Raw genomic sequence first — 12,714 nt, forward strand, 5'->3', positions numbered from 1 at the left:
CCATTCTGGCTGGTTCCCAAAAACACAGACATTAGGATAAGAGGGATTTTTTCCCCAAATTCTTAGGGTATGTCTACATGTGATTGCAGCTCAGGCAGGCATACCCAATTTAGCTTTAATCTAGCTAGCAGCAGTGAAGCTATGGCAGCACATACTTCAGGGCAGGCTGTTCAAACCCATCCAGAACTGTGGGTAATTACTCCCGGGGCTAGTCTTCACTGAAATGCACACTGATGCAGATCCACTGCAGATTAAAACTAGCTCAGGTATGTCTACCTACGCTACAATCACATACACACATGCCTGACCGCACTATTATTAAGTTGAAAGCTTCCCAAACAATCTAAGGTACTTGTTTCCATGACAGTGGTATCCAATGGCCTCACAATCTAATGTATTTATCTTCACAACCCCCATATGAGGTAGGGAAGTGTTATCCTCATTTTACAGATGAAGAACTAAAACAGAGAAGCCAAGTGATTGGCTCAAGGTCAAACAGGAAGTCTGTGGCAGATCAGGAATTTGAACCCTATTCTCCAGGTCTAGGCTAACCACTAACCTACCTAACTACTGGATCATCCTCCCTCTCTGGAACTAGGTCATAAAACCTCTCTGTCCTATACCACACATTCTCCTCTGCAATTTTAACTGCTTAGACAGGTAAGAAGCCACCAAATGAATCCCCCTGGCATAGACATATGGGCACAATAACAACCCCATACATGTGAAAGTACTGTCGCAGCTTTACTCAATTAAAGAAATTTAACAACAAACTTCAGTATAACTAACACCAAGACAGAGAGACAGAGAAACAGCAAGAAGCTCTATGCAGGTACCTGAACATGTATTTGTTGCTGTTGTAACTTTTCAAGATGCTGAATCCGCTGTTCCATGAACACATTCATCTGTTTTTCAAGCTCATTGACTCTGTCATGACAACGGGATCTCTCCTGCTGTTGAGTCTTTATATTTGTTTGCTGTTCTGCAACGCGTTGCAGCTGCTTGTCTGTCTCCTGCAGTTTATTGAGCAATGCTGAAACAGAGCTAACTTTTGCTTCCAAATCGCTTTGAACCTGAGGAAAAAAAATTAGATTCTATAGCTCAGGTATAGTTCAAAGAGAAGTCTAGTTATACATTTTTAAAACTCTTGAGTTTGAAACCTGAGGCAAGAGGAAGCAGGTATTAATGCCATTCCTATTTGTTCTCAATATCCCTCCCCCGCCATCACATCACATACTTTTTGGCATCTGTATTTTCTTCAAAAGGTTCAAATAATAATAGTCCTGATTTGGGATGATTTAATAACACAAGAGAACCTTTCCAAAGATAAATACAGCATTAAAAAGGTAGTGTTCATTAGTGCCACACCACCCTTTACCTAAATAAAATGAACAAAAACATCCCTTACAATAGGCAGTACCAATATTATCAGATTGCTGCAGACTCTCTTTTATGTTAAACCAATCTTTACGTTAACTCTCATTGGCAACCCACCCCAAAACTATAGCATATAATTATCGCTCTGAGAAAACTGGGTTTGTTTTTTTAAAAAAAAAACATGCATAGCAGTGTCATGGGTGTTTAAATTTAACGGGATAAACATGGCTGCCAAATCTTTTCCCCCCTCCCCTCCGAATGCTGCCATTTTCCCAAGAGAAGGGAGGCAGAAGCAGGCATTCTCACTTCCACCTCCCTGCCAAGACCACACCTGCTCACAGGGTTACTGGAGGGTGGCGTGGGGGTTGTCTCATCATCCGGTGCAGTCCGTCCAGCCCAGCCCAGCCTAGGACAGGGATTGGGGTTGACGCGCCCCACACTCAGCTCCGGACCAAGGCTGCTGCACGGTTGCTTCCTGTCCAACTCGCAGGGAGAGGGGGCGGGACAGACAACACATGGCAATTAGGAGCTCTGACCCACCCCACAGCAGGGCCCAACAGGCAAAGGAGCTGAGACCAGGATCTGCTGTTTGGAACACGAGCAGAGATGAGAGAGGGCCCTGCCTGGCGGGGGGATCCGTGTGAGACTCTAATCCATCCCTGTTCAATCCTGCTGCTCAATATAATTCTCATAGCTGCTGATGCCCCCTGCATAGACCACTGCTTCTGGTGCAAGGCCACAAGCACAGACTGGTGGGACCACATCATCATGCAGGCTTGGGATGACCAGCAGTGAGTCCAGAACTTTTGCATGAAGAAAGCAACATTTCTGGAGCTTTGTGAGCAACTTGCCCACATCCTCCAGTGCAGAGAGACACATCTGAGGTCACTCTTGGCAGTTCAAAAGCAGGCTGCTATAGCTGTCTGGAAGCTGGCTACTCCAGACTGCTAGAGGTCCATTGGCAAACAGTTTGGGGTGGAAAGTCGACTGTGGGTAAAGTGGTGGCAGAGGTAACTGAGGCAAACAGGCATGTGGTTTACCCCAAAGTGGTTGACATTAAAGATATTCCAAAGGTAACTGCTGACTTTGAGAGAACGGGGTTTCCTGACTGTGGCGGGGCTATTGATGGCATTCAAGTGCCCATAATTTGCCCTCCTCAAGGAGCACATGAGCACATAAACCACAAAGAGTACTACTCCATTGTTATGCAGGCACTCGTGGACCACAAAGGCAGATTTATGAATGTCCGCTTGGGCTGTACAGGAAAAGTTCACGATGCCAGTTTTTCGCCGCTCAGGAGTCTACATTCATAGACAAGCTGGGACACTATTACCACCAAATGACACTGAATTAAATGGTGTTACTGTCCCCATTGTTATTCTGGGGGACCCTGCGTATCCTCTTTTGCCTTGGCTTCTGAAACCATACCCTGATTTCAGAGGCCCTGGCAAAAAAGAGATTTAATTACACTCTCAGCCGGTGTAGAATGGTTGTTGGCAGATAGTAAGGCCTAATGAGACAGAATTATTTCAGGGGCAGATAAAGATTTGCAAAGTCAACAGACACCTGATTCCCCAGAGGCCAGGGATATATAAATCAGAAGTAAGAAAACCAGGTAAGTATCTATGTACTTATATGACCCTCCATCACCACCATATCTAAGCACCTCAAACATTACTGATTTTAGTACTGTGCGGGGGTTTACAGACCCCTCCCTAAGACTGGAACTGGACCAAGAAGGCCCTGCCCCTCAGCAGCTGCAGAGTATGCTCCAAATGGAGGACCTGCTTACAATGGGATGGTGGCAATCAAGTGGGGAGAGAGTGAAGGAACGAAGGAAGCCAGTTAGTACCTTCTGGAACAGAGGAATCCACAGAGGAAAGACCTAGACTGTGGGTAAGGCCTAAACCAGGCAGCGAGGGGCCTGACCCCTTTTTCTCTCCCCTTCTGCCTGACAAGGCTAAAATCACAGGACACTGAAAAGGGAGGACTGGGAAGCTCTGACAAACTATCTGAATTGCTGAGACTGTTTGAACAACCCTCTGTGAGGAATGAAGCAGAGGGCTGTGGCCATGCCTCAAACTGAAGAGAACACCGGGTGATGGGTATGAAGTGGCCCAGGGTAGGCTGGTCTAGGTATCAGCTAGAGGGGACAGAAACAATTCCCACTCCTCCCCACTTAGGCCCTGGTTTGAGAGTCAGTGGAAAGGGTGGGCCCGGGTTTCCCTACCCTTTCCTCTACCCTGGACTGATTGGGGCAAGCCAGAGACTGACAGACTGACTTGGTTGCCGGGGCTTCATATTGCCTGATAAACCACCCCCTCCCTCCGCCACAGGACTCTAGAGACTGAGTCATGGCCTGCCTACTACTAGGTCTGCTGGCCCTTAAGTGAACCCTACTACAGGTACTATCCCTATTTTCACAGATAAGGAACTGAGGCACAGAGAAATGTAGTAACTTGCCCAAGAGCACACAGGAAGCCTGTGGCAGAGGTGGGAATTCATCCTACATCTCCTGAGTCCCAATCCAGTACCTTAACCCCAAAATCATCTCGCTTTTCTCCCATGCTATCTAGAGCATACCTGTGTGCGAACTGTGACCTTCAGGAAACTGCTATACACGTTATGTTGACTGCATAGTCTAGGTTTTTAAATGAGCAGTAAGAAGACTGATCAGTGTCTCTTTTTGAAATACCAGATGAAAACCGCCTCTTGACTTTACAGAAATTCACCTGAATCAAACCTCATTTATCTTTTTATTCTCTAGTTAACACAAACCTGACCTCTCTTTTTTGGATTCCCCAAAATAGAGTTACATCGCAATAAGAAGTTAGAGGAAGTTACTTCTTTTTGGATTGAACACTGATAGACTGACCAACCAGGTACAGACACATTTGAATTACAGGTGCGGTGTGTTGTCTTAAGTTTTGACCATCCAGTTTTTATTAAGGAGATTTACACCATAGACAAAAAGTTAAAGCTACACCAAAGGGGATCTATAAACAGCAGTGTAATCTATCAAACGTGGGCTTTCTCCCATCCTATTCACTACGTACTGCACAACATCACACTATTTACTGGGACACTTCCCAGGATACCCAGGGCTGTGAGGCACATCACTACCACCTGCCCTTACCATGAGGGAATCTTGTCTGTGTGGATCAGCCCCCTGACTCCAACAGCCTCTGGCAACACAAGCTGCCTTCCAGGCTTCCGCAAGCCTCGTGCTCTCTGTACAGGTTAGCAACAGGTACACACCAACCACTGAGTCCTCAGAGCATCCCTCTGGAGTCCCCAGCCCCTGATCCACTGAACTCTTAGATCCTCTTCTGATACCAGACACCTCTGTGTTCCTGGGGAACCAGGGTGCAGTATCCAGCCAGACTCATGAAAGACACCCCCCCCCCCCCAGCCTCTGCTTAAACCAAAACCCATCAGAAAAAGAAAACTTGCAGAGAGCAGTGAAGGGCATTGGGAGACACACCTAGACCCCTCCTGACAAGGGTGACAAGATTAAGACATCTCCATTAGCATACAGAATGGAGAGCAAAGACAACTCCCCTAGCCTCATCTGCATGAAAGATGGGACAGGAAGACATCTCAATTTACATACAGAATGGAGAACAGAGAACCACACTGAATTCTGGGACCAGAAAAAGCAGGGAAGCACTGCATCCTGGGAATCTCTGCTCCAGATGCTAATGAACCTATGCCTGCACACACACCCAGCTCAGCAGTTATCAGACCAATTCTAGTAATGAATCTTTAATTGATGTCCAAATACTGAAGCAGCCTAGTTGCATTGTGAGCTCCCTGGAAGAAAACACCACCCATAGCCAAGAGTGATCAGCTCCTATTGTCTAGTCTAAAGAAAACCCTTGAGTCATCAGCTTACCTATAAACAAATCTAGTGTTCTCCCTTGAACCATTGTAATTTCTCTACAAAAATCCCTACTCACCCTCTAGTCAGGGTTCTGATGCTTAGATCCACACTATGCATCAGTTCCACTGGAACTCCATCTCCTGACTGATCGTGCTGGGGGCTCTGCCTGTCTCCAGCATTCAGAACCCTCAGCTACCACCATCATCTGGGAAACCCGACCAGTTCAAGCCTCATGGAGTGGGTGAGACCCCCACTCTTTCTCTCTCTCTCTCTGTTTTCCTTTCTACCTTAGGTATCATCCTTTAATCATGTATGTTATGTTGGTTTAGCTCTCCTTGTGTAGTTATTACTATTACTCAATAAATAACTTCTATGGTTAAGTTGGTTGCTTCTCTCTCTCTTGCTGAACTTTACTCATTTGTGTTTTTAGCTTCCCCCATTCACTCTACAGCAACGCTTCTTTGACCTAAGCTAAAGATCCCTGCAGCGCCCAAATACTGTGGGGTTTGCTCATCGAGTAGGTTACTGCCAGTACAATTGTGATGTGAGAGTGGGGATAGGGACGTGCTGAATTTGGGACGCATAAGGGTAACAGCTTGAAAGTGCTGCTTGACCCAGTCCATGGAGCCCAGGGGCATATAAGGAGAGACAGCTTGAAAGTGCTGCTTCCTCCAGCCCAGTGAGTCCAGAGACATATAAGGGGTCAGCTTGACAGTGCTGATTGACCCGGTTCGCTCAGACTTGCTCTGTTAATGTACGCGTGGGTGTTCATCCAGTTCCGGGGTGGGAGTAACCCAGCCCTAGGGACCCTAGGTCCTGCAGGATAGCTCCATTGGGAGGGGACTTGCAGAAGGGAGAAGTAGAGCTCCATATGTAAACACAAGTGACACAAGCAGTACATTGACAGGATTACAGAACCCCCTTCCCCAGAAGAGTAACCCGAATAAATGAGCATACCCCAAAGTAATGGGCAAATCTGGTAACACTTCTCCTGAGTGTATAGCACACATCAGCTTACAAGAACAACTCAGGATCACTAATCTGCTTAACATACAGCACTTATATTTACAGTGAAAGCAAGAATAAGTTTATTATCAAAGAACAGAGACTCAACTGACAGCAAGAATACTGGAAACATATGGTTACATATCAAACAAAATCATAATACTCTTTCTAGAACCTCAACTTCACTCACAAGACATTTCCCTATCTCCTACAGAATAGTTTACTCCCAAGTCCTTTCCTCAGCATTGTCAACCAGGATGTCTGAGATCCTCCTTCCATGTTTGTCTCAAGGCACGCTATCTTTATATATAATATAAAAACAAACTTCTCACATATTTTCTGTATATACATCTCACAATGATTAAGATGACCAGAGGGACACAGACTTTCAGTAGAGATCTTACATGACCCCTTCTGGTAAACCCAGAAGATCCCTGTACCCCAATGTACCCTGTGCCTTCTGCCAATTGGCAACAAGAGGCCCTTGGGTCACACCTACAAATACATAGAAGAGACGCACCCAGTGTTTGTATCCTTTTGTCATCCCCTCCTATCGACCCAATGAGCCATGCTGTTCATCGAGATGACTGTGAGCACATATGAAGAGAATACAAATGAAAGACAGTGGGAGCTTCACTACTAGCCACCTCAGACTTATTTATTATTTCTACTATTTCACTTGATAGAGAGCTAATTTTACCAAAAAATGTCTTACTTTGAGAAGTGGAGCTGTTGTAGCAATGGCAGCTGCTGTGGCTGCCGCGATGGTTGCGGCTGAATCTATATTGCTATGTGCTGACCGGGTATCTTGAGCACTCTCTTTCTTTTCCGTAGATACATTTTCTAAAAGCTGTACCTTCACCTCCTTAAATACTGGAGGGTTTTGGGTTCTATAAATACAAAACATATCTTCCTGTGAATAGCATTCTTGTCAATTACTGATCAAACATAACGTTCCCATTCCCTCCACTCCTTCCCTCAGCACTATTAGCCATTGCGAGGCTTTCCAGGGATACCCAGGGACCTCACCACCCCCTGCCCTTAGCATGTCTTTGCCTGCGATGGATCAGCTCCATGAAACCACCAGCCTCTGGCAACACAAGCTGCCTTCCAGGCCTCGGCAGGCCTTACTCTCTCTGTACAGGTTAGCAACACACACACCAACCCACAAGCCTTCCAAATGTCCCCCTGAAGTGCTCAGCCCCTGTTTAACTGGACACTCCTAGAACTCCTAGACTCGCTACCTCCACAGGAATAGTACACATCAGGTTGTAAGAGTCAACTTAACACACAGCACTTAGATATACTTATAGTGAAAACAAGAATATGTTTATTATCAAAGAATAGAGATTCAAGTGAAAGAACAAGAATACAGGAAACAAATAGTTACACATAAAACAGAATCATAACATGCTTTCTACAGCCTAAGCTTAATACACAAGGCATTCCCTATCCCTTACAAGATAGCTTACAGAAAGTCTTTTTCCAAGCATTTTCAATCAGGTTGGATGAAATCCCTTCTCATAAGATAGACTCCAATGGCAACTTGTCCTCACAGAATGAAGGAATAACTTGGGGGTTCATTTGCACCCAGATATAGTTTCAGAAGTTCATTGTCCTACTCCTAAACAGGATAACTCTTGCTGGTTTTGTTTTTTCCTGCAAGCCTCCATAACCTAACGATTGGTATTTTGCTCGGTCTGTAAATGGGCATCCACTGAGAACCACACAATACTTAATTTGCACATGACCAGCCAGAGTGAGATAAGCATCTCTTCCCATTTCCCTGCCAGGAGTATGTGGATTATCTTTTGGTGACCTGTCTTAACTCACAGACCTAAAGAACATAATTTTTAGTATCTATACATAACTTCACATATTTTCTGTACATGCATCTCACAATTATTATGATTTCCAGTATGACACAGACTTTCATTACCGACCTTACAGGACATTCTTTGCTGGACCAGCATGTAGATATCAGACCCAGGGGATTCCTGTAACTTTTATGTACCCCTGTGCCCTTTGCCAACTGGCATCAAGAGGTTCTTGGGTCAGACCCATACAGGCATTTACGGCTTCTCCAACAATAAACTTCCTTAAAGAAAAATTACACATTTCTCCCACACAGCTGACACTAAATAATTTTATTTAAATCTTTATTGCAACAAGATAATAAAGATTTGTTACAGAGGTATCATTTGTTAATATTTGTAATATTAAGGGCATGGTATGACTGCAACCATGACACACAATGGGGTTATACACTGGCTGTCACCTAGATCAATTACATATGCAGTTCTAGACTGTGGTATAGACTTGACCTTATTCAAGCAGTCTGTAACCAGGCTACAGTCCAAATTGAAGGCTGCTAGTGGCGGGGACCTTATCTCCTTATTTGTTTGTAAAATGCCTCGCATGCTTTTGGCACTAAATAAATCAGAACAATTCCTGCCCCCCTTTTTGAACACTAAGGCATTATTCCAAAAGGTTTTTGAAAGCATTAAAGAAAAAAAAATGTACAAAATAGTAAAGACACTGTAGGGCAAATAGACTTCAAACCAGAAAATGAGTTCTGAAAAAATACTTCCACAAGTATAAACAGAATATTAATGGAGGAGGATAAAGAACCATTTTCCTTTTACCAGTGCTACTAAGAGGGATCAGGGAAACCAGGAACCACATTTCTTAATAGAAACTGAACAGCTGAGACATTATTAACAGCTCAAACTTACCTCTGCTTTAATACAGCGCGTAAAGCTTCTTTCTCGCCAGTAGTGTACTGAGAAATAAATATATCACCATCTGTGAAACAAGAATATAATATACACGTTGTCAATTTAATTTTCAGGTCTCATTTTATAAAGGTAAAAACAAAGTTATTTCAGTAACATGGAGAAATTTGGTATAAAGTATGTCAGAGCTGAATACACAAACCACATTATTTCAGAGTGTAAATGTTTTCTTCACAGATAACAGCTTTAAGTTATGAAAAGACAAACATTCGGCATCATTTAACATCGGGCTAAAAAATCTGAGTATCGTTCACTACTGTGTTTTCAAAATAGTCAGTGATAAGACAACCCAGTGTGCTTTGAAAATAACTATAAATTTATTTTCTCTCACAAAGCATTGAAGAATTTGAGAATGCTGTCAAAATAATGACCTTTTGAATGTGTGCACTACATGACATATACATTTAAATTGTGCAAACTCTAACTGAAACTTTCTAACACACAAAAATGAACTAAAACTGCATGGTATTAATATTACTTTTTCCTGTGCTATCATAAAGTGCAACAAAAGCCTTCACCCACCATCAAATGCTCTAGAACAGGGGTGGGCAAACTTTTTGGCCCAAGGGCCACATCTGGGTATGGAAATTGTATGGCGGGCCATGAATGGTCACAAAATTAGGGGTTGGGTGCGGGAGGGGGCTCCAGCTGGGGGTGCAGGCTCTGGTGTGTGGCTGGGTATGAGGGGTTGAGGGTGCAGGAGGGTGCGCCGGGCTGGGACCGACAGGTTCGGAGGGGGATCAGGGCTGGGGCAGGGGGGTGGGGCGCAGGAGGTGGTCGGGGGTCCAGGCTCCGGGCAGTGCTTACCTCAAGCAGCTCCTGGAAGCAGCGGCATGTCCCCTGTCCGGCTCCTACGTGAAGGCACGGCCAGGCGGCTCTGCGTGCTGCCTCATCCACAGGCGCCACCCCCACAGCTCCCATTGGCCTCAGTTCCCAGCCAATGAGAGCTGCGGGGGTGGCGCTTGGGGCAGGGGCAGTGTGCGTAGCCCCCTGGCTGCCCCTACATGTAGGAGCCAGAGGGGGACATGCCGCTGTTTCCGGGAGGTATGCGGAGCCACGGCATGCGCAGAGTGGGGCAAGCCCCCAACCCTGCTCCCTGGCTGGAGCACGGGAGCGAGGCAAGCCCCAGACCCCGCTACCCGGCGGGAGCTCGAGGGCCGGATTAAAACGTCTGAAGGGCCAGATGCGGCCCCATGGCTGTAGTTTGCCCACCCCTGCTCTAGAAGGTCTCCTAATCAGGATTCTCTCCCATTGTGCATCACAGAGGACCCCAAATCCAATAGTCATAAGCAAGCTGCACCAAGTTTACTTAGTATAGGATCTTGAAAATTCAGAGGAAGCAGCACTGCTTGCCACAGGTAAACTGTTACAATACAACCTTGCTAATATGCATATTGCTAATCTGCACATTTTATAATGCACACACAACAGAGCAGCCTTTTACCTCCCTCTCAGCAAAGATTTAACAGAAGTTGTAGTAAGATCTCATTATCAATACTACTGTACATTATTTAACAAAACACATATGTTGCATCTTGATAAGAAGAGCTCGGCCCTCCTTCACCCCACCCCAAGGGCTGCACAGAGGGTGGATCTTTTCTTAATATACTAGGTAGTATCAGATGAGGTTAAATTGCACTTGATAAGCAATGAACAAAGTAAATTTTGCAATGCATTAACCTTAGGCCAGGTCTACACTAACCCCCTAATTCGAACTAAGATACGCAACTTCAGCTACGTGAATAACGTAGCTGAAGTTCGAAGTACCTTAGTTCGAACTTACCTCGGTCCACATGCGGCAGGCAGGCTCCCCCGTCGACTCCGCGGTACTCCTCTCGTCTAGCTGGAGTACCGCAGTCGACGGCGAGCACTTCCGGGTTCGACTTATTGTGTCCAGACAAGACGCGATAAGTCGAACCCAGATTGCCGCCGAACTACTGGGTAAGTGTAGACCTCCCCTTACTCATGTTTAACTGTTTGCTTATTTATCAATTTGGGAAATTCAGTAATTCCCAATGGGATCTCCTCGTCAATAATGTTCTAAAAAGTGACTAGGTTTAAAGATGCCCTTTCTTACTCTACAAATCCGATCCTTGTACGTATTTAGTTATATCTGCTAATCTCAGTGTTTAAAGGGGGCAAAGGGGTACGCATTCCTATTTACCCTTGTAATCAAAGAACAGTGAATATGTGCAACTCCCCTGAGGGCAATGGGGTTGCAAAGGTTGACTGAGGTCAGAATTTGCCCCATGTGACAATGAACAATCCAGGAAGAATCACTGACTGATTCCAGACCGAGTTTGCAAGGCTGGCAGTTAGAAGCATCTTTATACATGTAAGCTGAGCACACAGAATCTGGAAATCGTTCAAGTACAACTATGGATCTTCTTACTACAGGGACAAGGTCGGCGAGGTAATATCTTTTGTTGGACCAACTTCTGTTGGTGAGAGAGACAAGCTTCAAGTCACACAGAGCTCTTGTTCAGGTGTGGGAAAGGAACTCTGAGCATCTCAGTTAAATGCATGGTGGAACAGACTGTTTAGCATAAGTAGTTAGAACATATTCTAAGGGACCGTTCAAGATAGAGTGGCTTGTTAACAGCTCTGCAATCATAGGACAAAAAGAGGGGGTTAGTGGGTTACAGACTGTTGTAATAAGCCATAAATCCAGTCTCTGTTCAGTCCGTGAGTTTCAGTTTCTGGCAGAGTAATGAATTTATGCTCCCAAGCTCATCTTTTGAAAGTGTTGTGCAGGTTTCCTTTGAAGATGAGGACTGATAGGTCAGATATAGAGTGACTGCCTTGTGAAAACCTATGATGCTAGGAGTACCTTTCCCAGACCTGAAGAAGAGCTCTCTGTGGCTCGAAAGCTTGTCTCTCTCACCAACAAAAGATATTACCCCATCCACCTTGTCTCTAATATCTTGGGACCAACAAGGCTGCAAATACACGGCATACTCCTTTTTACAGTTGTTTTACAGCCTACAGCATAGAACTATACTTCAAAAATTGGCATCTCTGATTTAAATGATCAGGATTGGGGAAAATATTGAGATTTTATTAATTTAAACTCATTTTTTCAACATGGAAACAGTGAGCTTTAAATTATTCACTTTTATACAACCAATATAAGCTACAGGAATCTAACAGTTATCCCTATATACAGGGATATCACAGAGACGGAAAAGTTCAAGAACTGATGTATTCTCACAAGGAACCTCAGGATTTACAAATTTATTTTAGATGCACGTAGGAGAGAGGCAAAAGCATTATGAATAGAATAGAGTAGAATTCATAGCAGTAACTCTCAAAAGAATCAAACACATTTTGAAAGAAATTAAGAAAAACTATTAGAAGAAAGTAATAATTTATTATAAAAGTGAAGTAAACATCTTAGCAATTTACTACAGGACCATTACCTGTCCACATGGTGCTTCAGTTTAAGATTACACAACCTATCCCCCTCCAAATTGCACCTAAGGCACCAAACTCCCAACAGAAGGAATCTCTCACAAACAACTTGTTTAGTTGTAAGTAGGTTCCCATAGCAACAATCCAACCCTTGCACCAATCCTTAAAGGGGCTGTACTTTCTCTTAAGTTTGACAACTAAACAGAGAAAAATCACACACAGTCTTCTTTTAGATAGATTTCA

The 12,714-nt window shown here is 44.4% G+C and overlaps 1 protein-coding gene across 10 annotated transcripts in view; it reads right to left on the reverse strand.

Moving 5' to 3' along the window:
• Window positions 1-12,714, reverse strand: part of KIAA0586 (KIAA0586 ortholog) — a 110,530-nt gene that overhangs the window by 90,448 nt on the left and 7,368 nt on the right. For 9 of the 10 annotated variants that reach the window (XR_008444890.1, XR_008444889.1, XM_054027960.1 and 6 more), the window contains exons 5-7: window positions 9,001-9,070; window positions 6,981-7,155; window positions 837-1,073 (exon numbers count right to left, since the gene is read on the reverse strand). Coding sequence is in view for 8 of the 10 variants with exons in the window: in XM_054027960.1 (XP_053883935.1) it covers window positions 837-1,073; window positions 6,981-7,155; window positions 9,001-9,070 (482 nt within the window). In the remaining 2 variants the exon portion in view is untranslated. Of the gene's footprint in view, window positions 1-836; window positions 1,074-6,980; window positions 7,156-9,000; window positions 9,071-12,479; window positions 12,505-12,714 lie in introns of those variants that run through there. The other variant, XM_054027967.1, reaches the window with a different exon arrangement.

The sequence above is a fragment of the Malaclemys terrapin genome, chromosome 4 (genome assembly GCF_027887155.1).
Source record: "Malaclemys terrapin pileata isolate rMalTer1 chromosome 4, rMalTer1.hap1, whole genome shotgun sequence".
Taxonomy (NCBI): Eukaryota; Metazoa; Chordata; order Testudines; family Emydidae; genus Malaclemys; species Malaclemys terrapin.